General features: G+C 38.6%; 1 protein-coding gene across 3 annotated transcripts in view; it reads left to right on the forward strand.

Moving 5' to 3' along the window:
• The window catches only part of PHF20 (PHD finger protein 20), a 71,934-nt gene that overhangs the window by 25,768 nt on the left and 21,301 nt on the right, over positions 1-24,865 (forward strand). For all 3 annotated transcript variants that reach the window (XM_056354241.1, XM_056354244.1, XM_056354243.1), the window contains 4 exons: positions 721-894; positions 11,431-11,706; positions 20,629-20,808; positions 24,188-24,286. In XM_056354241.1, coding sequence (XP_056210216.1) covers positions 721-894; positions 11,431-11,706; positions 20,629-20,808; positions 24,188-24,286 — 729 coding nt within the window. The remainder of the gene's footprint in view (positions 1-720; positions 895-11,430; positions 11,707-20,628; positions 20,809-24,187; positions 24,287-24,865) is intronic.

The raw sequence follows: 24,865 nt of genomic DNA on the forward strand, positions 1-24,865 counted from the left end.
GAAAACTCAAGGCAAGTTTCTCTCTCTTTGCTGCCCTGATTGCCTTTTGCTTTTGATTCCTCCTTCATCAGTAACCTTAGCATTTCCCTTGCATGGGTGGGAGCTTTTCCAGTAGAGGGGTAACTAGGGTTGCAAAAGGAGAGCTCCACAGGCTGTAAAATAACTTAAAGGAAATACTGTCATTGGTTTTTTTTGTGTGGGTTGTTTGTTTTGGGGTGGTTTGTTGGTTTTTTGGGTTTTTTAGGAGTTGCAGGTTATGCTTATGAAAATGAGGTAGTTACAAAGTTTTAATGCTTTTAGATTGAAGGCGTAACCCAAATACTAACCTTGAAAGTTTAGTTGAACACTGAAAACATCAAATGGGATGCTTTTATTCTTAGACTGTGTGGAGATAATGCTCCCTTTTTCTGCTCTGTGCTTCACTGCATTTCCCTTTCAGGGTGAGCTATGGTAGTGGCTTGAGGAGACCTGTGCTATTTTAGGCTGTAGGGTTAGCAGCCTGTGTGTTTCTAAGCAGGTCTAAATTTAGAGGGTTGCTACAAGTAGCTGTGTTACAAAACCTTAATTCTTTGTTAATACAACAGCAAGCAGTCTAAGCACAAATTGATTTTTTTTTTTTTTTTTTTCCCCTTCATTATAATGTGATGAACACACATCATTGTTTTGGAATATGCTCTTGTGTGCATTTTACTCAAACAAAATTTTTTTCCTCCATTCTAGTCCAGTTAGAAATTCCTGTTGAATCTGACCAAAGTTTCAGTGAACAAGGATCTCCTGGAAGCACATCACATAGCGCAGCACTCGGTACAGATGCCCGTTTACAGGAAGAAAAAGTTGAAGACACAGAGTCTTCCTCTGTTACTGTCAGGACTCAAGAACCTTCTGTTGATACAGGTTCATTTTTTGATTTCTTATTTATTACTGATGTGTTCAGGCATCTGATGCTTGGTATTGCATGCTTGCACAAGTGTCACTAACAAAAATTCTGCATTCTTGCAATGTTAACCACAATGGAAAATGCTTATTTATATTCATTATGGGCTCAGTTTTGATCTTATGCTTTGGAGATGGATGGCAGTCTTCCAAAAAGTAGAAATCATAATTTCTAAATGACTGGATGTAATATATTTGGCATGTGAATGTTGAAATTAACAAATACTTGTTTTCAGATTATAATTTAATGTTTGTAATTCTAGATTAAGTTGGACTAACATGTTAAAAGGTCATTGTTTTGTCATTTCTGTGCTGCTTGTATGTGGTAGCATTGATGTTTGGGAATCCTGATTGTGCATTTCTTCTCTATATTCTTACGTTTTGGCTTCTGTTGTACTTAAGCCCTAGACTATTAAGAGGTTTTAGTGCAGATTCATGAAATAGTTCAAACATTTCAGTGTCTGTCTTAATAACATATATGATCTGTCTTCTCTTAGCTGGGGAGTGTACTTGCCTTTTTCAAACTTCCTATATGGATTGTAGACTACTCCAAAACACAGTGCTGTCCTGTGGTTATTTCTTGTAACTTCAATACTTGTTTCCCCACTTAACTGCAGATACTTGGAACTATGAATTCCCTAGTTTATGCTCTATCAAAGAAGCTTAATTTTAAGTGGAACAGAGCATTTAGAGGGACTTACAGTTGCTCAGCATTGCTAGAGTAATCTTTATGTGCTAGCTTTCATTCTGATTATTGGTTATTCCAGATTTACCCTCCTGCTTGCTTATGTCCTCTTTTATCCACTGGTATAACTGTACAAATGAACTGTCCTCTCCCTTTGCCACTGATGTACGCCTTCAGTGCACGAAGGAATTTATCTCTTTGCATTTGCTCAGGTTTGACGTGTGAATTGTCTTTTGCTATTTAAAAATTAGAGCACTCCTGATCTTGCTCTCCTTCCTAACCAGGCTGATGATATATCCACCTGTATTCTGACTATGGTGTATCCATAGTCTTCAATTGATGTCTGTTGGGGCCATGCCTTTCCTTCCCCCTGTTCTGGCAGTGAGTTCAGACCATGCAGAGTGGTTGCAGTTTTTTTGCTAGTCAGGCTGGTGTGACCTTTTCAGTCAGTGAAGTACTTTTGGGTTTAACACTTTTTTTTTAAACTGATGGGTTGGCGCTTACTTTGGCTCATGAAGGCAAAACCACTGTTTGCTTGTACCTGAACAGGTCATTAATATCTCTGATACCAAGGAAATGCCATTACTGTCTGTATTAGCTCCAAGTACATGAGCTGTTTACAGCCTTCATGCAAATCTCTGAAGCAAAGAAAGGATGTAAAAAGTTTTGCTACTTCCAGTAGCTATTAATTTGTTCTTCCTTTTCTTGTGGCAGATACAACAAATTGAATTTACGTTTTAAGTTGAATACTTCCTCTGAGTAATTGCAGTGTAATATCACTGGTTTCTTTAAGGTCATGTGCTAACAACTGGTGAAGCCCCTCACAAGTGCTTGTCAGGTAGTGCTGTAATAGTCTGCTGGCCAGGTTAGCTAAACTGGTACCCTATTAGAAGTGTGCAGCACCAGCAATGTTAGCTGATGCTGTGCTTTGTAGCTCTTCCCTTTGGAATTTAAAGTTTTCCTGCAAGGTGCTCTTGAAACTGAACAGGCATCCTTGAATGTAATTTTGTTAAGATGAACAGCCATGTCTTGTTCAGATTATCACCCTGGAGTAGCTTTTGTGGATTGCAGGAGGGTCTGGCTGCTATAGCAGTAAAGGAGCATTAATTTTTTTCCTCCTTCATTGGATCTCTGAAGAATGTCCCTGGAGTTCTTAATAGAAAGACTGCAGACATTCGTGTCACGGGGAGTGTGACGAAATGCTAGAAAATAGTGATGCTTCTTGGTCCTGTTGGGAATCTTCTGCTTCGGGCAGTCAGAGAGTAATGGCTGTTGTGACTCCAGTCTTAAGCACGTGAGAAGGTGTGCAGGTACAAGCATGGCTCCAAACAGGTGCAGTGAACTGAACTGCTTTAAGTTGAAGTTTAAGAAGAAGGACTTGCACGTTAAGAGACAGCTCTTCTAAGAGAGACAGAAGATCGTAGCAGTTTTGAAAATTGAAAGAATTTTTAGTATGTCTGAAAATATGTGCTTTTCAGATTCTGTCAAACTATTTGATAGAATATATGGCAAAACTTTCCACTACAGTGGCTATAGTCACCTTTTGGACATGCTTTATGTAGGAGAACAGTATGATAAAAAGCATTTTAACTTGAGTGATTCTGCATGATAAATATACTGCACTTCTTGAAGCATGTGTTTTAGCTGACAACCATTTAGCCTTTTATTTTGTAAATTCCTGCAAATACTCAGTTTCAAGTGTAGTATTTTCAAGGTGACATTTATCTCTTGGAGGTACTTGGTGAACTACAGATTGACAAACCCCAATTTTGGCAAGGTCTGAGAATTCAGAGAAGGTAAATCTTGGCTTTTTGAAAGAACACACTGTACTATAAGTATAGAAAAACTGTGTTAATTATTACAGATGTTCTCCAAACAGTTAATGCAGTATTAAGAAGATATTTGTTGCAATTAACTTCATAAAATAATCCAGAAGTAGTCACAGAATATTTTGAAAAATAAAGAAGTTTTTACTTTGTACTGTAATATGTATAATCACAAAGCTTTGAGGTTAGTGGTCAAATACTATTAAAAAATGCCTCCTGCAGGGTCATCTACTTTTCCAACTTAAATACTCATTTGGGGTGCAGAGCTTTTCAGGATGTTTTGCAATGTTTTAGTTTCAAGTAACTGTGAAATCAAAGATGTGTTAAAAATCTTTACTGGTGTGTGTGAACTTGGGTGTTGTAGCTGCATGGTCATATTACAGAGAAGGCTTCCTTTTAAAAAAAAGTTTGGGGATTCGAGTTTAGGGCTATAATGTAGTGAGACCTAGTATGTTCTCAGCAGTATGTGTAGTATGTGTTAGAGGTTACAGCAAATAAATCACTCTTAGTGACTATGAAAGAAAATAGAACAGACTTGGTCACGTAAAAATGTTACTTTTTTTGTGTATTTGTTGCTGATGGGGAAATCTCTTCTCCTTCCATGAAAAAACTTTAAGGGAATGATGGGTAGATTTAAAGATTTAAGTTAAACTGAAATAACCAGCAGGTGTTTTTCCTGTACTTGCATACTTATTCTGTTTCAGATTACAAATGCAGTTTACGGTTGTCTTTGTTTTATCCCCTTGAGCTTGTTTAATAGGTGTTGGGGTGAGATGCTCTGTTTTGTAAGGGAGGAACTAGGGAGAGGGATTTGCTTGTACATTTGAAATTTATGAAGTAATATGTCTCAGTTCTGTGTTCAGCATTTGGGGAGCTTCATTTTGGTGGTAGATGGGGCAGGACACCAGTATAATGCTGGTGTGTGACTGAAACATGGGGAGTTCAAAAAACTGTGAACCCTTTGGATGTCTTGCTGTTGCTGCCACTTCCCTCTGTCTGTCTTATGTATATATTGCTAAGCATTTGTAATTTGGGCTTCAACTGGGGAGAATTCCAGCTGAATGTGTAATACCTACATGTGTGTTGTCAGTCACGCTGATGTGATGTATGGGATGTGGCCTTCTCCTGAGCTTGCTTAGTGGGATACAAGTGGTAAAGCTGTGGGAACATAACTTGGTTCGCTTACTTGCCTGAAGCCTCTGGTATAACTTGAGTGCTCTTGACACTGGCACTTCTGTCAGTACTCGAGCGAGCTGGATTAAAGTTAATTCAGCAATATGCATTTGTACTGAATTCTGACCTGAAGTTCAGCACTATGGGTGGTACCTGAAAATCCACAATCCTGAGCATGGATTTTGTTTCATTTAATTTAAGCCATCTCATTTAACATTAGAAATGCTAGACATTCAGCAAGGTGGGCATCCAGATACAGGAAGCAGGTTTTTTTATTGGAGAAAACTCTTTAAGGATGGGGATTAAGAACTGTATAGGGTCGTCTTGAGTAAATACTGTCACCTGAAATCAATATTTCTGTACTTAACAGACATTAAAACAGGTGGTTTCTTGAGAGCAGATTTTTTACAAATCCATAGATCCTATCGTGGATAAATCTTCTGTAGTTACAAGTGGATCTGGATCTGTGTTTTCCCATACCTGCTTTATTCTTACTTGAGGGATTGTGCCTCTGTACTGCAGTGCCGATGAGCTGCCTGATGAGGGAACAGTAAGACTTGGGCTTTCACCTCATAGTAGGGTGTGTGTGCAGCTTGACAGAGGCGCCTCAATGTGGGATCTGAAAACATCTCAGAAGATAGCCAGTGGCTTCCTGCTCTGGGGAGTGCACGTGTGTTGGAGTCTGAGCATGCTGTCCTAAAAATAACTAGTGTTGGAGGCTGAAAGCTGAGTTAACTTACTCTGTGGGTAGTTATGATGGGAACAGGTATCTCTCCAAATCTGTGTGTCAAGCTGTTATGTTCCCAGACTGCTGTGTGTATTAAAGAGATTTGGGGATTGGAAAGGGGAGAAGTAGTCAGAGTAGTCAGTTGTCAGAGTAGATGGTGTGGGTGGAAAAAAGGGGTATTTCTTCTATACAAGATTTGCACAAAATACAGCAAGGAAGCTAAGGTCAAACATATTCTAAATATGAGAAGTTAAGTGTAACATTGTAACCCAGTACTAACTTTTTCTGTCTGTAGGCTTTAGTTGTAGTCTCTTGATGGGAATTCATTGTCTTACTGCAGAAAAACATTACAAAACAAAATTGATAGCTTTCATTTTCTTCAGTGTGTTGTGTTACTGGTTTTTTGGCATGGGTGAGTAATGCACCCTGGTAGTACTACTTTTAACTTGCATGATGTATAGGAAGAACATGGTTTTTATAGCATTTGAATATTAAGAATTTCTAAGGACAAAAGCGCTCTCTTTAAAGAGCGTTTTTCTAGTCATCATTGGAGGATGAATCAGGATCTGTAGTAGTTGCAGGTATTTGTAATGGCAAATACAATTTGGAATGTTTATATGCTTGTTATGTTTTAAAATGTGTATGTAATGTGTTTTGAAAGGGCAGTATAGCATTGCTTGTCAAAACTTAAGATCCTCTCTCTAAAATTTTCAGCAGATTTCTGATTAATTACATGTACTGAAGGATAAAAACCCTGTTCTGGCTTTTGGCTCCTCTAATGTTTAGGGACCGGAATTGGTGATTAGGATTTCAAGTTGTCTTTCAAAAAAACAGTGACAGCCTGTTGGCAAACTTCTGCAGCCAGTTAAAGCTCTGTTTCATATCTGAAAACAGGCTTTGAAGCACTGTACAGCTGTTTGTGTGGCTTTACTCTTACAAATGGATTTGACTCTAAGCTGCCTTTGCTTTGCACTGTTTTGTTGTAGTGTTGTGTTTCTTGGAACACTCTTAAGGTTACTTTTTTATTTGCATAGACATACGTCAGGGATTCAATTTGCCTTATACTTACCACATTTTTCTAACTCGTCACTTTTAGCTTTGGGTTTCGGTTAAGGAGAAGCATAATATCTCTGCATCCAGTTTGAGAGAGCAGCTGTTTATCCTGCAGCATACCTAGGTAGGATTTGATTCCTTCAAGGTAGTTTTATAAACTGTCATTTTAAGCCTAACATACAGTATGTAAAGAAGTCCATCCTGCCTTGCTCACTGAAAAGTTCCTTGCAGCCAGACACCACAATCTGGAGCACAGTGTTTCAGTTACACCTCGAAGTGCAGGTAAAGCCTTCACATCCACCCAGCTGCTTGCCCCCTCTAAAGGTATGTTGAGACTTGGCATTGCACGCTTACAAGCTTTTTGTGCACTACAGACTTCACTGTTTTTATTTTTACAAATTTAGTGCCAGCACAGGGAGGAAACAGTGAGTGGGGGATCGTATGAAATACTGTCTTGAGTAGCTTTTGCAATATCAAGTAATGTTTCAGGCTCAAAAACCTCAACTTCATAAACATGTAGTGGTCCATGATTATTGATGCCATATGTATGTATTACACCAAGCATCTGCTTGAGTGGATTCTGGACACGCTGGAAATGCTTGGATGCTGTCTTTGGGTAAAGTACTTGAAGAAGAGCAATTGGGCAAGATGTTCTTTGTTTCACAGCTGAGATCTTGAAAGACAAAATTTATTGAAAATAAAGGAAGAAACAGAGTTTGCATGTTAAAGTGATGGACAGAAACACCTTTGAGCACAAGAAAACACAAGATTTCAGAAGAAGTAAGACCAAAGAAATAGGTAAATTAATGGGGAGGCTGACGCAGTGGTGTGAAGTGATCCAAAGCACAGTGTAAAAACTGTTAGCTCAAGAAAGCTAGTGGTAACAAACAGATAATGTTTAAAATAATACAGATGGAAGCACTGGAGAACATATGTTCTAGAGAGACTTGATGTGTGGTGTATGAAGGCGTGGACTCAGGTTGTGGTGCAACTAGAGACACTTTATTGTACATAGAAACTCATATTTATATCTCTGAGCCTGGATACAAATTCCATCTGTATAGAGGAATGAAGGGTTAATTGAAATTTATAATAGACAGCTGTGGGCTGGCTTCAGGGGTGGTGGGTTGGCTGACTGGATAAGGTGCAGCTGTGGCTGGTTACTGCTGAGTAGTTAAATGGCTCTAAGGGAGATGGGAGAGGAGCACTGGATGAAGAGAGACCTGGAAGAAGCAGAGGGAGGAGAGCGAGTGCCCTGGATGGAGGAGAGCTAAGGAGAAGGGCGCAGCAAAGGCAAGAAGCGGGGTGGACTGGCCTGAAGAGTATGAAGAACCAGCACGGATAGTAGATGACCTTTAGAAACCTTGTGGGGGATTGGTGGCTGTGCTGGGGCAAGGTGTGGGAACTACTTACTGAAGTTAACTTGCTATGGGATGGTAAAAGCCTTGTTGCAGCTGGCTAGTTTTGAGAGTGCTGCAACACAGCTGTATGTACCACCAGGCTCATTCATGCAGTTATATAGCTGTATATCACTACAAGCATGCAGACACCTATTTGCTACTAGATAACTATGTTTATCTATCTTACTCTCCTTCACGATACCCAGCTGTACTCTCATCTCCTGCCAGGTCAGACATTCTCAATCCTCCGCTCATACATCTCTCTTCAGACATTCTCTATCTTTCTCTTCCACATTGATGTGTTTTAGTTTAACAGCAGGTGAAGGGATAATGTGATTTTTGCTTAGTATTTCTGTGGAGACCAGGAAATGACAACTAGAAGTCTCACCAGTTTAACAGGCAGTTGTGTGTGAAGATCTAATGGCTAGAAGCTGCAGCAAAACCAGCTTTAATTGGAGGAAAATGCTTTGGGCACTGTTGCCTTTCTGGGATAGTTTACCAGCGTGTGGCAGAAGATGCCTCAGGACTGCAGACCTTTTTCAGTCAAGATACTGTGCTGCTGCCAAGCATTCCTGTCCCAGCAGGAGTCAACTGACACAAAGAATTGTGGGGTGGGAATCTCAGAAACTTCACACAGTGACATTTTACTGTAAACTTTCTGCTGAATGTGGCCGTAGCTTGAACCTTGGATAATACAGCACAATGAGAAATGAGACAGGTTGCTGACTTGAGTGCTGAAAGGGTGTTTTTCCTCTGAAGTGAAGGTTAAAGGAGACTGTTGTTTGACCTTGAGTCTCTGTGCTTTGTATTGTAATGGCTAATTGAATGCCAAGTGACAAATTTTTATTTTGGTTATAAATATGGAAGAAACAGCAGGTAGCAGGTCTGTCATTAACTTTCCTCTGTACTTGGAGAAAACAGCCATGAAAACTCCTCTGAAAAGGCAAGTGTCTGAAAATCTGAAGGTAGCACAGCAGAACTTTCTCTTCATAGAAGCCAGTTTTAGAACCATGTGTCGTGAGCAGAAATTATATATATGTGTAGGAGTGGGAAGTTCCCCCCCCTTTAGTTGCTTGTGTAATAAGTCCGCTTTAGAGTGTTTGGCTGGGAGCACATGCTCTTTTGGAGGCTCTTCTGGGTAGTTGAGTTGGCCATCAGCTCCCTGCTGTGCCTTGGTGGCAGGGAGTTCTGTTGTGTTGATTGCAAAGAAGTAAAATGCCCCCAAATGTGGTGGTGATGGCAATAATTTTAGCTTTGTTTCAAACTACGTGGGATTGTCTCTGTTTTTATTACTCAGAGTGGTTTCCTTCTGCATACATTGCAGTATGGTTTTTTTTCTGCTTTCCTTCCCTTCCACCAATGTCTTTGTTACTACTGTTCCTTAACTTCAACTAATGTGATCCTGTGCTCCACTTCTAACTTGTATCTGGTCAGTTAGAAGCCATTCCCTGTATCTTCTCCAGAATTTGTCCATCTCAGTGAAGGGGAAGTGCTCCAAGCTTGGATACAGGACCTTATTCATGACAGTTGTGTGATGGTATAATAGTTTCCCTTGTCATATTTGAAATTTTTTTGGCCAAATCTTCAGACTGTTACCCACTTGTGCTGTGTTAGTTTTATTATCTTCATGTTAGTTATTTAATAGAAACAAGTTCTCTTTCATTGTCCTGAATTCCGGTTTTGAGCTTTACAGTCAAGAGAACCTTTGTGGACTTGCTTTCACTGAATACACAGGTCATTTCACTGACTGTTCCTGAAATATTTTTTCATTACGAATCCAACTTTTGCCTGGTGTACAGTATATTTCAGTTTGGTGTTACAAACTTTGTCATTCTGTAAGTATGATCCAGTTGTCTGGATTTGTTGCAATTTTATTACCATCCCTGTCAGCACGTTCTTAATATGGCTATGCCAAAATGTCTTTGTCTCTCCTTGTTGTTACCTTTGTGAAACACCCAAAAGCAGTGTCTTCATTTTCACTATTTTCTTCTCAAAAATTAACTGAATATTGTTTCTTTTGACCAGTCTGATATGCGTATGGAGTCTTAATGCTTCAGTGTACATCAATCTCCATAATACCATTACTTGTTTTTTCTCTATGAATGACTTTGAGTTTTGTTTCTTTGTCATAACTGTACTTAGCATCCTAGATAGCTGTATCTCAAGCACACTCTTTTTTTCACTGTGACATATCCTTTAAGTGTGCAGCTCAGTAACACTCAGCATTTTTATTGCTATATACTAAAAACTTCTGAACAAGCTGTTCTGTGTTCTTATACTAAGATAATTTTGAGACTACCTCTAACACTCTCATTCAGTGTGTTCCTACATATGTGCACTTATGGGAAGCCTTACTCTTTCTGCACTTACTCTTAATTGTAATGTGTCTGGATTCTTCTGTGTGGTTTTGTGGTTTTTTTTCAGCTACTTCTAATAATTTCTTAATTTTCATTCATGTGCTGCATACCTTCAATTCTGCATCACTGCTGCTATGTCTGGGTCTTAGCTTTAACCAGTTCTTCTTTCTTAATACTCCCAAGCTTGAAAATACTTGTAAATATGGAAATAATACTTCAGTACTGGCAAAACAAAGGGAAAAATAATATTTGGAAGGTCTTTTGTAAAAATGACCTTTCCTTTCCATTGCCCTCATTGGCGAGGGATTTTTTGATGCTCTGTGTGTATTGGTGATGGATAATTGCCTGGATCTCTCTTATATTTCTGTATGTTTCCAATTTTCTACCTCTCCTCTGTCTGGTGGGTACAGACACTGGTGATAGTGATGATTTACTCCTCAGTTCAGTGTTCTTCTGTTCATTTCTTAGCAAAAACATGAAATAAGTTTTCTGAAATGCTCAAAGAATAAACAGGAATTTACTAGGTCAAGCTTAGGTATAGCCCTGGGTTGCGCAGCAGCGCTCTAGAACAGATGCCTTCCAATGTTCTTCTGTTTGAGTCTGAAGACTTTCCTTTTTTTTTGAGAAATTAACTAATTAACTAGAGTTTGTAGAAGAGATTTTGTAACAGATGCAAGCAATATTGCTTTTGCTTAGTCATTCATTCTTGTGTTGCTACTTGAAATGTAGTTCTGACATACTGTTTCTGTTGTTCTTGGAAGTAACCAGACTTTGGTGGTAGGACAAGGCATCCAGAAAGCAGGTAGCAAATTAGTTACAAGCAAAGGAGGACTGTTTTTCTTGGAAAGTGCTTTCACCAAAGATGTGAACAGTTATAAACAATTAAATAAATACTTGATACAATGTAATATTCAGTGTTCTGGGTAAAATACACCATCTTTGTAATTCAGTCTGTTATCTGTAGTAGCACTATGTACAGTGATACTAGCTGTTGGGTAAAGGGACTCATGGAAGCAAAATGCCATTTTCTAACAACTCATTCATAAAACCACGGCTATCATGACAACTGTTTTTTAACAGCACAGTAGGGCAGAATTTTCCCTTAAAAGCTATTGATCTTAAAGGCAGATACAGCATTGAAATTTTATTTTTAGCATTTCATAGCTAACATGTTTGAATGCGTGCCCATTTCTTAACTTTTGTTGTTTTAAGTTTAGGAAACCATTTGATAAATATAGCAAATGCATGGGGGAATTTATCTGTTTTGTTCTTACAGTAACAAAACCTTATAGGAGAACAGATTTTCTTGCATCAAAAAAAGCTGCAACTGTTGATCAAGATCACAAGTTTAGATGCAAGTTCTTGGACTGTTCAAAATCCTTCCGCAAAGCCAAGTTATTGCATTATCACATGAAATACTTTCATGGAGTGGAGAAGGCTGCAGAATCACAGCAGAACAGTGTAAAGAGAAATATTCAAACCAGAGCTGCTTTGGCTTCTGAAAAAGCTAATCAAGAAAGGTCAAAGAGAGGACGGACAGCTGGGTCATTGTGTAAGTATGTTGCTGATCTCTTCCTTTTTTTAAACAGCAGCAGGCAGGACAAACAGGGAAGCAGAAATTTATTTTCTTTTGGGTTGAAGGAGTCTCTTTAGAGCTCCATCTTAGCATATTTCTTTGTGGAGAAGCAGCGTAATATGTGTAAGCATGACCTTTTAGAGAAGGTAGAACTGAAGAAATTCCCTCATCCAGAAATACAGATAATGTTCTGTAATGAACAAACTATGCAGCTTCTCTTATTCCTTTGTAACAGCCCACTTGAGTATTAAACTTCTGTTCTTTTTTTCAGAACGACGATTCCCTGAGTTTGAGTCTCCCCACTGGTGCTGCCGCGCGCGTGCCCCCCCCCTTATTTTTTTTTTGCTTCCCCTGGACAACACTAATTTGACAAGTACCTAAATTAGTGTTCAAAGACTTTTGTTTATTAAGGGAACATTCTGGGTAACTTCAGTTCTCTCCTGTTTCTTACATGGTCTTTACGTTTCATGATCTTGACTTCAAGAGTATACTTGGCTAGAAATTCAGTACCAGTTTCTGCAGTATTTACTCTGACCTGTGGGGAAAAAAAGTTGTAGTATTTAACAAATGCAGTTGGTACAGCTATACTTGAAGAAGATCCTCATGCAACTGATGGGTAGTTGAAAGGAATGAAAACTTAATGGTTAGGAAAAATCAATGCCTAAGTTATAACTGCTTTGCAGTCTTCAGAATGATGTTAACTTCTGCTTCACCCTCTCGTTCTCTGAAGTGCTTTCTTCCTTGTGTCTTGCATAACATCAGAGTGACAATCTAGGTCTAGCTGTGAATTGCAGCGTTGTTGAGAACCTATCCAATCTTTGTTCTTGTGGACTGACTTCTCGTTGTACTGCAGGTCCATAAAAATTGTCATCTCTCATGTCTGAGCCTGTTTTATAAAATCTTTTTTCTGAATTCTCTGGTGTTTTTTGTCTTTGATCTTTCATTAGTACTCTGTTTAAGAATTTGAAAGTCTTGCAAGTTGTTCACTGAGCTACAGCTTGCTACAGCAGAATATATCTAGCCTTAATTTACTTCATGTCTGCTTTTCCTAATATGCCCAGCAAAGGTTTCCTCATTTGAGGTGCTACTACCTGTTCTTAACACAAGAAGTGTACTTTAACATACTGCTACTGCTTGTAAACCTCTACACCTCAAATTCTTCTGTAACTTGAAATCCTACACCTTTGCATTATTTAGGTAGAGGAAGGGTTTTTTTTAACTGTGTTAGGATGTGCCAATTTGTGTGTATTATACTTTGCATGCAGCTTAAAGGAAGCCCAAGCACTGCCTTGACAAACGCGCTGGAGACAAGTGCTTTATGAAGAATGGCTGCTAACAACTGCACAGTCATCAAAATAGACTTTTTCTATGTCGTGCTTTTCTGTAAATGGACTTCTCTTCTGCTTTCTGTAACTGCATAACTATTTCTGTTTGAGAAGTTTTCCTGTGATTGTCTTGATTGAACTGATCAGTGACTCAAGATCTTGACCCTTTCATTTATCCTTTTCCCCAAGTGCACGCTGTTGGTTTGATGTCATCATCTTGGCTACACTAGCAGGTGATTCTTTTTTTTTAATAGTGTTGAGTTGTAACCATATTTGCTTATTTTAAGCTCCCACCCCTTTGATTCCCCATTTGTGGATGGATACTCTTAGCCTGGATTGTTTCGATGATGTACTTCATAGCATATCCCTGCAAATAGCCTTGGGGTTGTGCTGACAGCTGTTGAACAGTGCATCAAAGTGGAAGGCAGACCGTAAAGTTTTCAAGTCACCTTCACTGTCAAAGCCTGCTATTGTGGAGCTACAGTAAGGTTTTTCTTGATGAGAAAAAGTAATGTTGTCATATATCAGTTATATCGTGTCTGATGTAGTGCCGTTTGGGTTTTAACTCCGTGTGTTCTTAAGTCTTGTAACTCTTGTGGGGGTACCACACATTCTAGAGTTAAAGGGGTTTATGAGCTCATACTGTTGCATTTTTTTTTTCTTTTCTCCTGTATTTGCGCACATCTCTTCTGTTCTTAATGGCATGTATAGAAAGATAGCCTGCTTAAACAAGACTTTCTCCATTTCTACTGAACACCTTATATCACTTTTTTTAAGAAGTTTTTTCAGGATGTACTGCTTAGTGGGGGTAAAGGCTTTTGAATACACAATTAAATATGGTACATGGTGGGTTTAGTTTTTGTTTTCACAATTGTTGTGCGAGCAAAAGTTCTTCTGTTCAACGTGAATATATTTCAATCATTTTACTATTTTACCTTTTGGTACAAATGTCCTTTTTCCCCTTATACTTCCCTATATTAGATAGGGTTTAGTGCTTAAGAAAAGGCACTTCTTAAACAGATTTAATTTCTAACAGATTTCAGAAATCATGAGTCTTATCTCAAAGCTTGTGGAATAATTCTTGCTTTACAAGCTTTCATACTTAAGTCCTTGTCTCACAAGTTTTATTTCAGAGTTCTGGGACTCCTTACTGTTTCTGCCACACATTAAATTCAAATAAATTGTAGGGGTGGAACAGGCTAGACTTGAAGTGAAAATACTTACTGTTCCTAAAGTTCTAGGAAGTTATGCAATATTCAGGACAGTAGCAAAACCTTTCCCTTGTAGTGCTCAAAACTAGAATTTTGACACATAAGAAAGAAGATGGATGTAAGCATTTAAGTATAATTCCTTTGCACTAAACTGGAGACTGGAAATTTCAGCATCTGAAATGTAAATTGTGCCACTTTGGCATTGGCTTCAAAACATGAGTGAGCTGGAAAGGTTAACGTGGGACTGATGTGCCCTGTCCTTCCCTTTTCCTTAAGAAGCGTTGTACCTTTGCAGTGGCAAGCTTGACAGATACCTCTCTAAATTCTGTAGTCGCTCTTCATTGAACAGAGGGGGAGGAACTACCGTTGCCTAGCCTGTATTTTAGATACACCTTACTACTCTGAACAGAATGACTCGGACTTAAATGGCTACTGGATACATTCAGGCAATACCTTTTGTCTTTAATTAATCAGGAAATATTATGAGATCATTATGATGAAACAGCTCTTCCCCCAGCCATGTGTTACAGTGCTTGTCTCTGAGTTACAATGCTGTTTGGTCTTTACTGAAATAATTTTCCCTGTAGAGAATAAGGCAGTTCATTTTGCGTCCCCCTGGAATATAGGAGATGCAGGCATTTCTGCTCTCAGCTCTTAGATTACATTGTGTTTCTGCAGGTGCATTATAGAGCCACCTGCAGTCCTTCTGTTAAAGAGGAGAATCAAGACCTGCACAAATGTATATGGATGCATAAGCTTAAAACAAGCTTTTTGAGCCTAGGCTGCAGATGGCTTCTCAAAGGTTGCCTTGCAGGAGAGAGTTGCTTAAGCTTTTGACAGTTCAGATTGAGATGTCAAATTTATCACTTGGAAAGTAATGTGGTGTAGTATCTGTTAAAATTTTTGACAGCTAGTAACTTGATTGCTGTAATAAAAGGAGTAGAACCACATTCAGTGTCCATATGCATTAATCTTAAGCCTTAAGATACGCTTTTTTTGTCTTTGTGGTCCCTTCTCTTTTTTTTCTGCACACTGTTTGCTGCTAAAGTAAGTCATCCCATAGTGTGACTTATGGACTACAAACACTTACTGTAAATAACTTTCTCTGAAGGTGCTTGTTTCGGATATGTCTGTCTATGTTATTTTATGTGAAGTGCCTGCAAAAAGTTGTTATTAATAAAGTCTGTTGTTTTCTGATGTAGGCCACTCCAAGGGCGCAAGGCATGAAATAGATTCATTTCACCTGCAACTCATAATTTGAACATCTGTACATGTTGACTTTCATTTTCTAGTAAAATCTTTTTATTTGGAGGTGCGTTGGACAAATTTTCTGAAATATGAAAGTCAGCTTGTGCCTGACTTCAGTGCTTGCATGGCTGTTGCATCTCACATCAGACCTTGGAGAGGCTCTATACTTGGTAGGTAGATAGGTACTGAAGACTTGTCAAGAAATTGCAACCTCTTTAGTTGTGAACAAGTAGGGCAGTTGATACATGTGTGCAAGGAAATGCTATCAAAACCTTGACTAAGGTGACTGGTGTACTCTTAATGCTCCTAATGGCCGCTTTGTAGTGCTGACGGTCTTGATACTGCCCTTAGCACAACTGTCATACTGGCAGGGACTTAAATCAGTTGATACCCTTATGCTCCTAGGACATAGTTCAGCTCCCCTGAGGAGTTTTGCTCTAATGGAAGTTAAACCTGGTTCTGAGACTTTAAAAATGCTGTGCAGTATTAGGCGGCAGGTTTGGTATGTGGGTATATAATGGCAGCCTCTGTTGGGCAAGTTGCTGCCAGTCTTGGCTGTACTGTTCTCCTTGACCTGAGGAAAAAGAGAAGGCAACAGGCCTGTGACTTACAGTTCAGAGACTGCAGAAAATCTGTTCCTACTGAGGGGTCCATAAAAGGTGCTCAAAGAAAAAAAAGAAAAAGGCATTTTGTAAATAGGCTTAAATTTTTGTACATTACCTCATTAGAAAACTCTGCCTACTCAAAGTTAGTTACAGTATGTCCTGTTACTGCATGTGTGTCTTAATGTCAGGAACAACATGTGAAGAAAAAAGGGGTCTTGACTTGTGTTACTGATGAGATCCTAACCGTACATGTATAGGGAGTAGGCTGGCAAACTTGCTTTGACAGCTTGAACATCTAAGGCATCCAGTTGTCAATGAATAGGTGTTAATATGTGAACTCCTGGCACGTGGCTTAGTGATTTCAGGGGATCCTTTGGGGCCTTTCCTGTTTCATCTGAATGTTGGCTGATGGGTGCCTCTTTGCTAGGCAGTGGGATGCGCGTGGGTGACCTACAAACACAGGGTTTCTTCTTGTAGTAGGTGGAGATCTACATTAATGTCCTCTGGGTTCTGTGGAATTCTGATCCCCTCTGGGGCTTATCCTCAAGAATACTGCATTTTGTTTGTGGAGGATGGCTGTGTGAAATACTTCAGCTATAAGTCAAGATGATATGTGGCCTTTCAGTTCTTGAACATATCCATGGATATTGTCAGCAAATGATCTCACAGCTGTGGGTGGTGGATATTGTCTCATTCACTACGCTTGGGAATTCAGTCTCTGCTTCTTGTGAAGGCTGAATTGTCATCTTAACTGGGGTCTGATATCTTTTATGTTCTGTTGGGCAGAAAGCTATTGTCTTGTCTGTCATGGAGTCTTGGATGTGTTTAGGTATAAGTTCTCTTAAGGCTCTGTCATGGCTTCTGCATGGTTGAGGTGGTTTCATCTCTCAAGTCTGTATCTGTTAGTTTCTAAGATCCTTCACTGCTTCTGGGTCAGCTCTTTTATATGGGAAAGGATGCTTCTCCCAGGCTTAGAGGAGGACTGAAAGAACTGTTTAGAAGAAGGCTGTGGGAAGTTAACCAGCAAGCCTCTTCATCTCCAGTTTTTTATGAACATATTTCTTGTTCCTGTTAGTGATATTTAGTGTCATATGAGCTAGAAATTAATCTGCTGGTGCTTAGTTACACCGTCACTGTTCAACAACAGTGAAACTGTTTGCTGCCCTGGGGGTCAGGAGGGCTTTTGTCATCTGTTTGTAGAGAATTGTGTAACTCTAATGATGATTAATGATATTCTGTATCATAGAGGTATTAAAAGGCACTAATACCTGTTTTGATTTTTTTAGTTGTAATAATCAGGAATGTGTGGAAGCTGTAGCTTAGGTGCCACCTGTGTCCCTCAGGATATCTCCAAGGCAAGTGCACATTGTCTTCATGGGACCTGTATAGACAGCTTTAGGAAATGCCTAGGAGTTTCCTGTGCACTTCCTGATCAGATCTATATGAGCATAGTGCTGCTGTTCACTACAGACTTGTGATAGTCATCTTGTTGCCTGGTAGTAGAGTGCTTATGTGGAGAATTAACTTGCAAGAAAAGATAGTTATAGCACTAACAAAAGTTGAAGGTGTTGCTTACGTAAATACAGTGCATTGTGCACTCTGTGTTGGTCGGTCTTGAAAGTGCAGATCAGGAGTTCTGACGTTGGGAGGAGGCAGAGCGGTAGGAAGTGTTCTTCAGTGAAGGTTGGCTCAGGCAGTCAGGAGGATGAAAGCACGTGGCACACGGTAGGTGGTGCTAACACCGAAAGTCTGACACTTCGGGAACGTGCAAGTTGCAAAGGCATATGCCTCAATACAGGTTCGTGGTTGTGGTATTGCTCTTTGTTCTCTTGGCAATTTTATGTTGCCCTGTCTGAATTATACTTGAAAATGCTGTAGTGAGAGGAAACAGGATGCCAAATGTGGAAGGCTTAAAAGTTTGGGTCTTCATGGCACAAGTTTCAACACATCAAAAGTTTAGGATAACTTCCCAGTTTCTTAATCTCATCTTCTTCTTACATTTTAAGAGTTGAGTTTAAATTCATTTGAGAGCTCAAAGACCTCACAGGCCCTCTGCACATTTCTATTAATAGAACAAAAGATGTTTCAAAGCTTAACATACTTGTTGATAACTATTTTTTTTGTGTCCGTTATTGAAGAAAAATACATCTGGTGTATAAGAGTACCCTTTAAATTCTCTAGGACAGTGTTACTGGTGGCTCAAAAATCTTACAGTAATGTATTAACCTTTGTGTCGTAAAAGATAAAACATATTCTTGGTGAACGTCTCTTTAAAAATCAGTCTTGCAAAGCTAAAAAAACTTAATGGACACAAAATACTCTTGGGGGAAAAAAACCCTGTATGTGTGCACAGCTCTCAGCCCACAGGAAGACCACATGCTTTGGGCTCTTTGAAAGGCTGGTGGGATGGAGGTGGCTGTGGGGTTCTTCAAATGCTAATTGATGAAACTTAGTTAAGCTGTTGGGAGAGGGGCAAGTTAGGAGGCTTAAATGAAGGTTGTCTGATTTGTATAGATTTTTGTATTGTAGTTTTGATTTTCTGTAAATAATTTTAGAAGTTAATGCAGAATGGTAGACAATCAGGAAAGCTCAAGGAAGGCTTGTTTACATAAATTATCACCCTGTACTGCTAAAACAGATTGCATTTCAGAAAGTTGGTTAGGGTAGTGGTGTTCCTAAACGGGATATGAAGTACCTTAATTTTATTTTTCATTTACTGTGTACCGTGGGAAGAAGTCTTGTCTGTCTGAACTGATGCTGTTTTGTTCAACCCAGTAGTCCTCAGATGAGCAAATTCTCTTAGCAGGGAGTTAGACAAAAATAGACCTATATTAAAAACTAACAAAACCACACTCAAACAAAAAACCTGTCTTTATGCTTTTTCTGCAAGATGAGAAGTTGAAAATGTAAGGCCATAGTGCAGTATGTGTTACGTTATCAAGGAGCATTTTCTGGTTTTGATACTTTTGCATACTGAAGTATCTTATCAAGGAGTATCTTCTGGTTTTGGTAATTCTTCATGGGCAAAACATGCTACTTTCTACAATCTTCCAGCTCTTGAGATAAATGAGTACCCAGGGAAAGGCAACAGTGAGTTGCCTGAATGGATAAAAGGTACTTTTTGAGACAGGCTTGTGTGGAAATTTGGGGGTTGGTTTAATTCCTGTCTTGTGGCTGCTGTAAAGTACTGTGGCAGGTGACTAGAAGGTAATTATTTGGTTACAGAAAGTTACGAATGGCTCCTATTTTTATTTTTTCCTTCTTCAAGTTCAAATGCAACTTTGTAGTGAGAGGACCAGGGGAAAAGTCATCTGATGGCCTTCAAATTTTTTTGATCTTGGAGTTTCTTTTGCATGAAGAGATCCACTTGATTCTGAAAGCTCCGTAATGACAGGTCTTAATGTGCCTTGTTATAGCTTCAGCTTGAAATGTCAGTCAGGGCAGAGTACTTTATAATATTTCTTTTCCTAAGTATGCTCTCTTGGACTCTCTTCCTTCTGTTTTCACTCATTTTCAGGTATTACAATTATTTAGAGGTGTCCAAGTGAAAATCCAGCTGGCATGTAAGTCTTCAGACAAGAAGGAGGTTGCCTTTCATATCGGCTGAACTTCTGAGATGCTTATGATGATAGAATGAAACATTCTTGACTAAAGTCAGCAAGCTGTTACTTTTGGCTGCTGGGTCTGATTGGCCAAGATACTTGATGTCATACGCCAAAATGGCAATGTACTTGTCTCGTTTAGTCTGGCTGTCCTAGATGCCTTAGCCTTTATCAACTTCACCTGTCTTACCGTGTCCAGGAAATTTTCAATAGGACTTCTTAGGTGTGGCTAGGAAGATGAGAACTATTTGACTGGACTGAAATAGTAAATGGAATCTCAGATGAAGTTATATCTATATCTCATGATTTTTATGAATTTTAGGTAGTGATCCTAAATTCTTGAGTCTCGCCCTCAGTTGAAACACTTACTTTCAGTGATACTTGGAAACTGCCCTTCCTTAGATGTGCAGAGCTTCTCTGTGGCACTTTTATATGCCTCATTACAAAGCACACTTTTGAGAAGAGGCCAAGTGGTTCCTCTAATTAAATCAATAGCCCCCCCCGATTGCTTAAAGAAAATAATAGTAAAATTTATCTGACCCATATCTCTGCCAAACTGAACTGCTTCTCTTTCCATCTTTCTTCAAAGCCACAGTATTTCTGGAAGAACCAAGCTTTGAGGAATACCTTTGCATCCACTGTTTACTTTTTGGGAAAAAAAACCAAACAAACAACCCACAAAACCAAACAAAAAAACCCCAAACCCAATAGCAGCACTACAGGTTTAGCCTTTAAATTGGCTTCAGTTTAAAAGCTTTTACAAGGTTATGTTGCTAGGATTGTGAGCTGAGCAGAGCATCTGATCTAAAACATTCCACATGGACTACCAGAACTGCTGCTGGTGGAGTAGACTTACATTTTGAAAGTATTTAAAGCTTGGACTTCGTCTTTATTTATCTCTTTGTAGATACTCCTCTACACATAGCCCTAAGGAGTACCCCATATAGAGATGAAAAAATAGAAAAGAGAAGAACTTCAACTCCTGTAAGTGTATTAAATAGTCACCGACATTCTGTTAGAAAACAAACCAAGAACCACATAGCAAGATCACTGCGGAAGCCTCAAGAAAAAGAAAGAGTTGAAAATGGTATGCTTATTTAGTTTAATGTGAAAAAGTTAAACTTGGAGAAGTCTTGGAAAGTTTTAAGCACTGTAAGGAATTAATAATATTGATAGAAAGTATTCTGTATGCCACCTTTAACAGTTCAGTTTTTTATGAATGTATAGTATAAAATGTAAGTGGTGTTTTTTCACTGTTTCTTTGCCATAGTTTCAAATGAAGGATCAGTATAGGGAATTTCCTAAGTTTTCTTGCTATATGCTTTGGGGTTTATTCTTCCCAGTCAGTGTGTAATATTTTTAAAGTGTAAAAAGTACTAAATTATTTAAGGGCATGAAAAGATTCCTGCTTATTTTTGCTTGTTTAATACATAAGTCTTAATTCTGTTAAACTCTTGGTTGTCCAAAGCATTAAATACTTCTAAGTAATCCTGAACTTGTTGATACCTACGCTTGACAAAGGAAAAAAAAAAGGGGGGGGGGGGGGGGGAGGAGGGGTGGGCAGGACGACCTAGTCTTTTGTTCTGTAGATTTTTATACCATCTGACTACTTCTGGTACTCAGCATTCTTTGTACTATACATCTCTGAACAACTTTACCACTGAATAGTCAGTTATGAAGTATACTGTAAACCCTGTTTATACTGGAATCTCTTATAGTAGAGGTGGGTAACAGCCATATGGGGCAGTGGGTGTGTACGTATATATACATATACACATATATAAATAATAAAATGTTTTTAATGTAAATTTTATACATATATGCACACAAAAATATTTATATTTTATGTAAGTATAAAATACAAAATTTCCAGCATGCTTCCAGATCTACTACATCACTACTTTTCTTCAGATATGTAGTGAGATTTTTCAAGTCACAGTGATGAGGCAAACACAAAAAACCTGTTCTAATAGGTGGTCTTTGTTCTGGTGACAGTCTTGAAAAGGTCACCTTACTTAACTGTCACTGTATTGTTCTGTTGGTCATAATAGTCAGTACTTACCACCACTGTTTATTCTTGGGCATTCTTTGCTGCCTTCCCTTGCAGGATGGTTTGAATAAGAACTGTTAGTGTCTTATCACGGGGCTCACTCAGTGGGACATTTTGTACTTGAGAGGTATGGCGTATAGAGATTAGAATAAACTTTCACAGTAGGGGTGGAGGATGTGACTGAGTACTCATCCTGGTCCTCACTACTTTCTCTGCCATTCAAGGAAATTGAAAGGGCTTAGGTGTATGTTTTTACAAAAAAAAAAAAAAAGCCAACCAAACCTTTTCAAAATATGCAGTTGTTTTATGGTGAATTTTTAGGGTTGTTTAAGGCAATTTAACTTTCTTTTGGATCACGTGAATCTATGAGGATGCACTTAACCTACTTAGCCTCCTCATTTGGTCTTTTTTCAGTGACAATTCAGACTCCTTACAAGAAACCACTTGAGACAAACAGGTTCTTCAGTATAGAGTTTTTGGAAGATCTCTTGTAATACTCATTCTTTGCAGGTTGTTTGTCTTTTAAAAAAAAAAAAACCAAAAAACCGAAAAACTCTGCATTAACTGTGTTTTGTAGTTAAGATAGCTGTACACAAATTTGCAAATACTTGGATTGTTTTCAGACTTTTCAAAGATGTTCTGGCGAGCTCAAGGGAAAAACGTGTGTAACAAAGTGACTGGGGTTTGTCATATTTATCACAGATACTTTGATAGTGACTGAAATAGCATACTTGCTACTTGGATATCTTAAAACAGATCAGACAATCTTGACTGTACAAATCTCGATTCCCGAATGAAACACTGCAAAATTGCCCTGCTTATCTTGACCTCAGTTATTCTCTTTGCTCTTCTGGAATAATAGTGGTGGAACTTACTTGCATGCCTGTGAGCAGGGAGAAGGAAATGGTACCCAAAGGATCCTCACCCCTGAAGGACTAGGAGATAAGGACAAAGGAAAGTAAGAAGGAAGTTGGGGGAGCCCTGTGCTGAGACTTAAACAAGAACGTTTTTTCTTTTTTTTTCTTTTTTTATCCCCCTCAGCAAAGGGTAAGGGAAAGGGGTATGAAGTTTGTCTTTTTTTCTGCCAGTCATTCTGCCTTTGAAGGACATGTAATTGGTATGGCAGACTGCTGTGGGTGTCAGCAATGGGGCTGCTGGCAATGCACAATTATAGCAGCCATTGTGCTGTTAAGTGGTGAACTAGCAGGAGATGTTCAAGGACTAAGAGGGTGGGGGGAATATAGAGCTGGAGATCCTCATGAGGAGGAGCTAATGCACATGTCTCCTGCATGCTCATCAGAGCTGATAAAATGTGATTGAGATTTCTAATTTCTTAAGAGTGAGCTGTTTGTACCATAAATATGTAGCCTTAGACTGTTAATTGGGCAGTTTACTATTAGCATGTATTAGAGGTTAACATAATACACTGGTATTGCTGGTTTGCTTCATGAGTTACAGACCAGCTAGCGTTCTTCGATGTTTCATGTGGGGGAAGATTTCTCACACACTATAGAGTGTCTTTAGGTGCTTATTCTGGTATCAATAATCAGAAACCTATTTCAGTTTCTAAATGGGATGGTGAGTGGCTTATTCAGCTACACACTGAGAGCAGAGCCATTTTGACTTGCGAGGCATCCTTCCATAATAGATTTTACAATTGTACCTGTACTCTTGGCTGAGTCAGGATAATTTACTTGAGGAACTGTGTAATTGTCTAGAAGTTGTGCTTCAGGGACCTAAATTTGAAAAACAGGAGTTGTAAACAAATGTTAAGATCTGGAAAGCAAGAATTTGTGCGCATTACCTTGCAGTGGGGTTACACTTCTTGGCAAGTGGTCTGGAAGCATGCTTTGAGGATGGACTTGATTTGAATGATTAGGTGATACCTTTCAAAGTTGTCAGGGTTTTTTTATTCCCATAAAAACAGGATGGAGAACAGATGTTGAGAGAATAATTGTTAAAACGAGCTGAACCAGTTGTTACACCATTTTCAATGAAAAAATATTTGAGAAACTGAACTAGAGTTTGGGGGGTTGTGCTTTTGTTCTTGTCAGACTTCTGTCACAGCGCTACTGACATGCTCAGCCATTATAAAAAAAAAAGAAAATACTGGGGAATTTATTATCTGTTTTCTAAATTATAATCTCTGAAGCATGTAGTAGTAAATGGACATTGGTGTACAGTTGATTTCTCTCATATGCTATTGTAATGTTGTTACAGCACAATCAAATTAGGACTTAAAACAGACCATTCCAGTTATGAGAGCTGGTAATTGTTACAAATAAGTTTTCTTGTTTTTTTTAAGAGAACTGGCCCTAATTGTCCAAAGAAACTGTGGAGGTCTTTAAGAAAATTAATAAGTAAAATAAGTGTGTATATATATTAAAAATTTAGTTGGAATGTTGTCTAATTTCAGCTGTTAAAGAACATGAGAAGAACAAAGAAAGAAAATCCAAAGGCTGTGGAAGGTCCAGGTCAAAGAAAAAGAAAAAAAAGAAAAAGAGAACTAAGCCTGGTAAAGCTCTTTTTTTCTTCTTAGAGGAAAACGGCTTCACTGTTTTGTTTTGCCTGTTACCCAGTTAAGATCGGTCATTGCAGATAAGACAGGTTAATTCATCTGTTGACTTTAATTTTATTAATTGGTTATTATTGTGATTGGTAATACAACTTATTTCCTTGTTGAGGTGCATCATTAATGCTAGCTTGTAGTAATATTTGTAATGGTGCAGTATAAATCTAACCGAAATGGATATGTTAATCCAAGTCTGGCTTTTCATTAGCAAGTGTACTTGTATGCAAGTTTTAACCAGTTAAAGAAGATGGAGATCCCCTTGATTAACAACCAGGTACTCCATATACCAGATGTTCTCAGTTATATGAGTGGGTTTTGGGCCTCCTGTGTGAATGATAGAGTTTGGAAATGTTGATGGGTACTCTTCTTCTGCTGTTAATCTTATTTCTTAAATCTTCACTTAATATTGGATTTCAGAAGCTGTGACAATGAACTCCATTAAACCTGTTGCATCTTAATTTTTTTTTTCTAAAAGATAAATTTCTCCTTTCCTGGCAAGATAAAGTAAAAGCCTGATTTAAA

Source organism: Falco biarmicus, chromosome 10 (assembly GCF_023638135.1).
Source record: "Falco biarmicus isolate bFalBia1 chromosome 10, bFalBia1.pri, whole genome shotgun sequence".
NCBI lineage: Eukaryota > Metazoa > Chordata > Aves > Falconiformes > Falconidae > Falco > Falco biarmicus.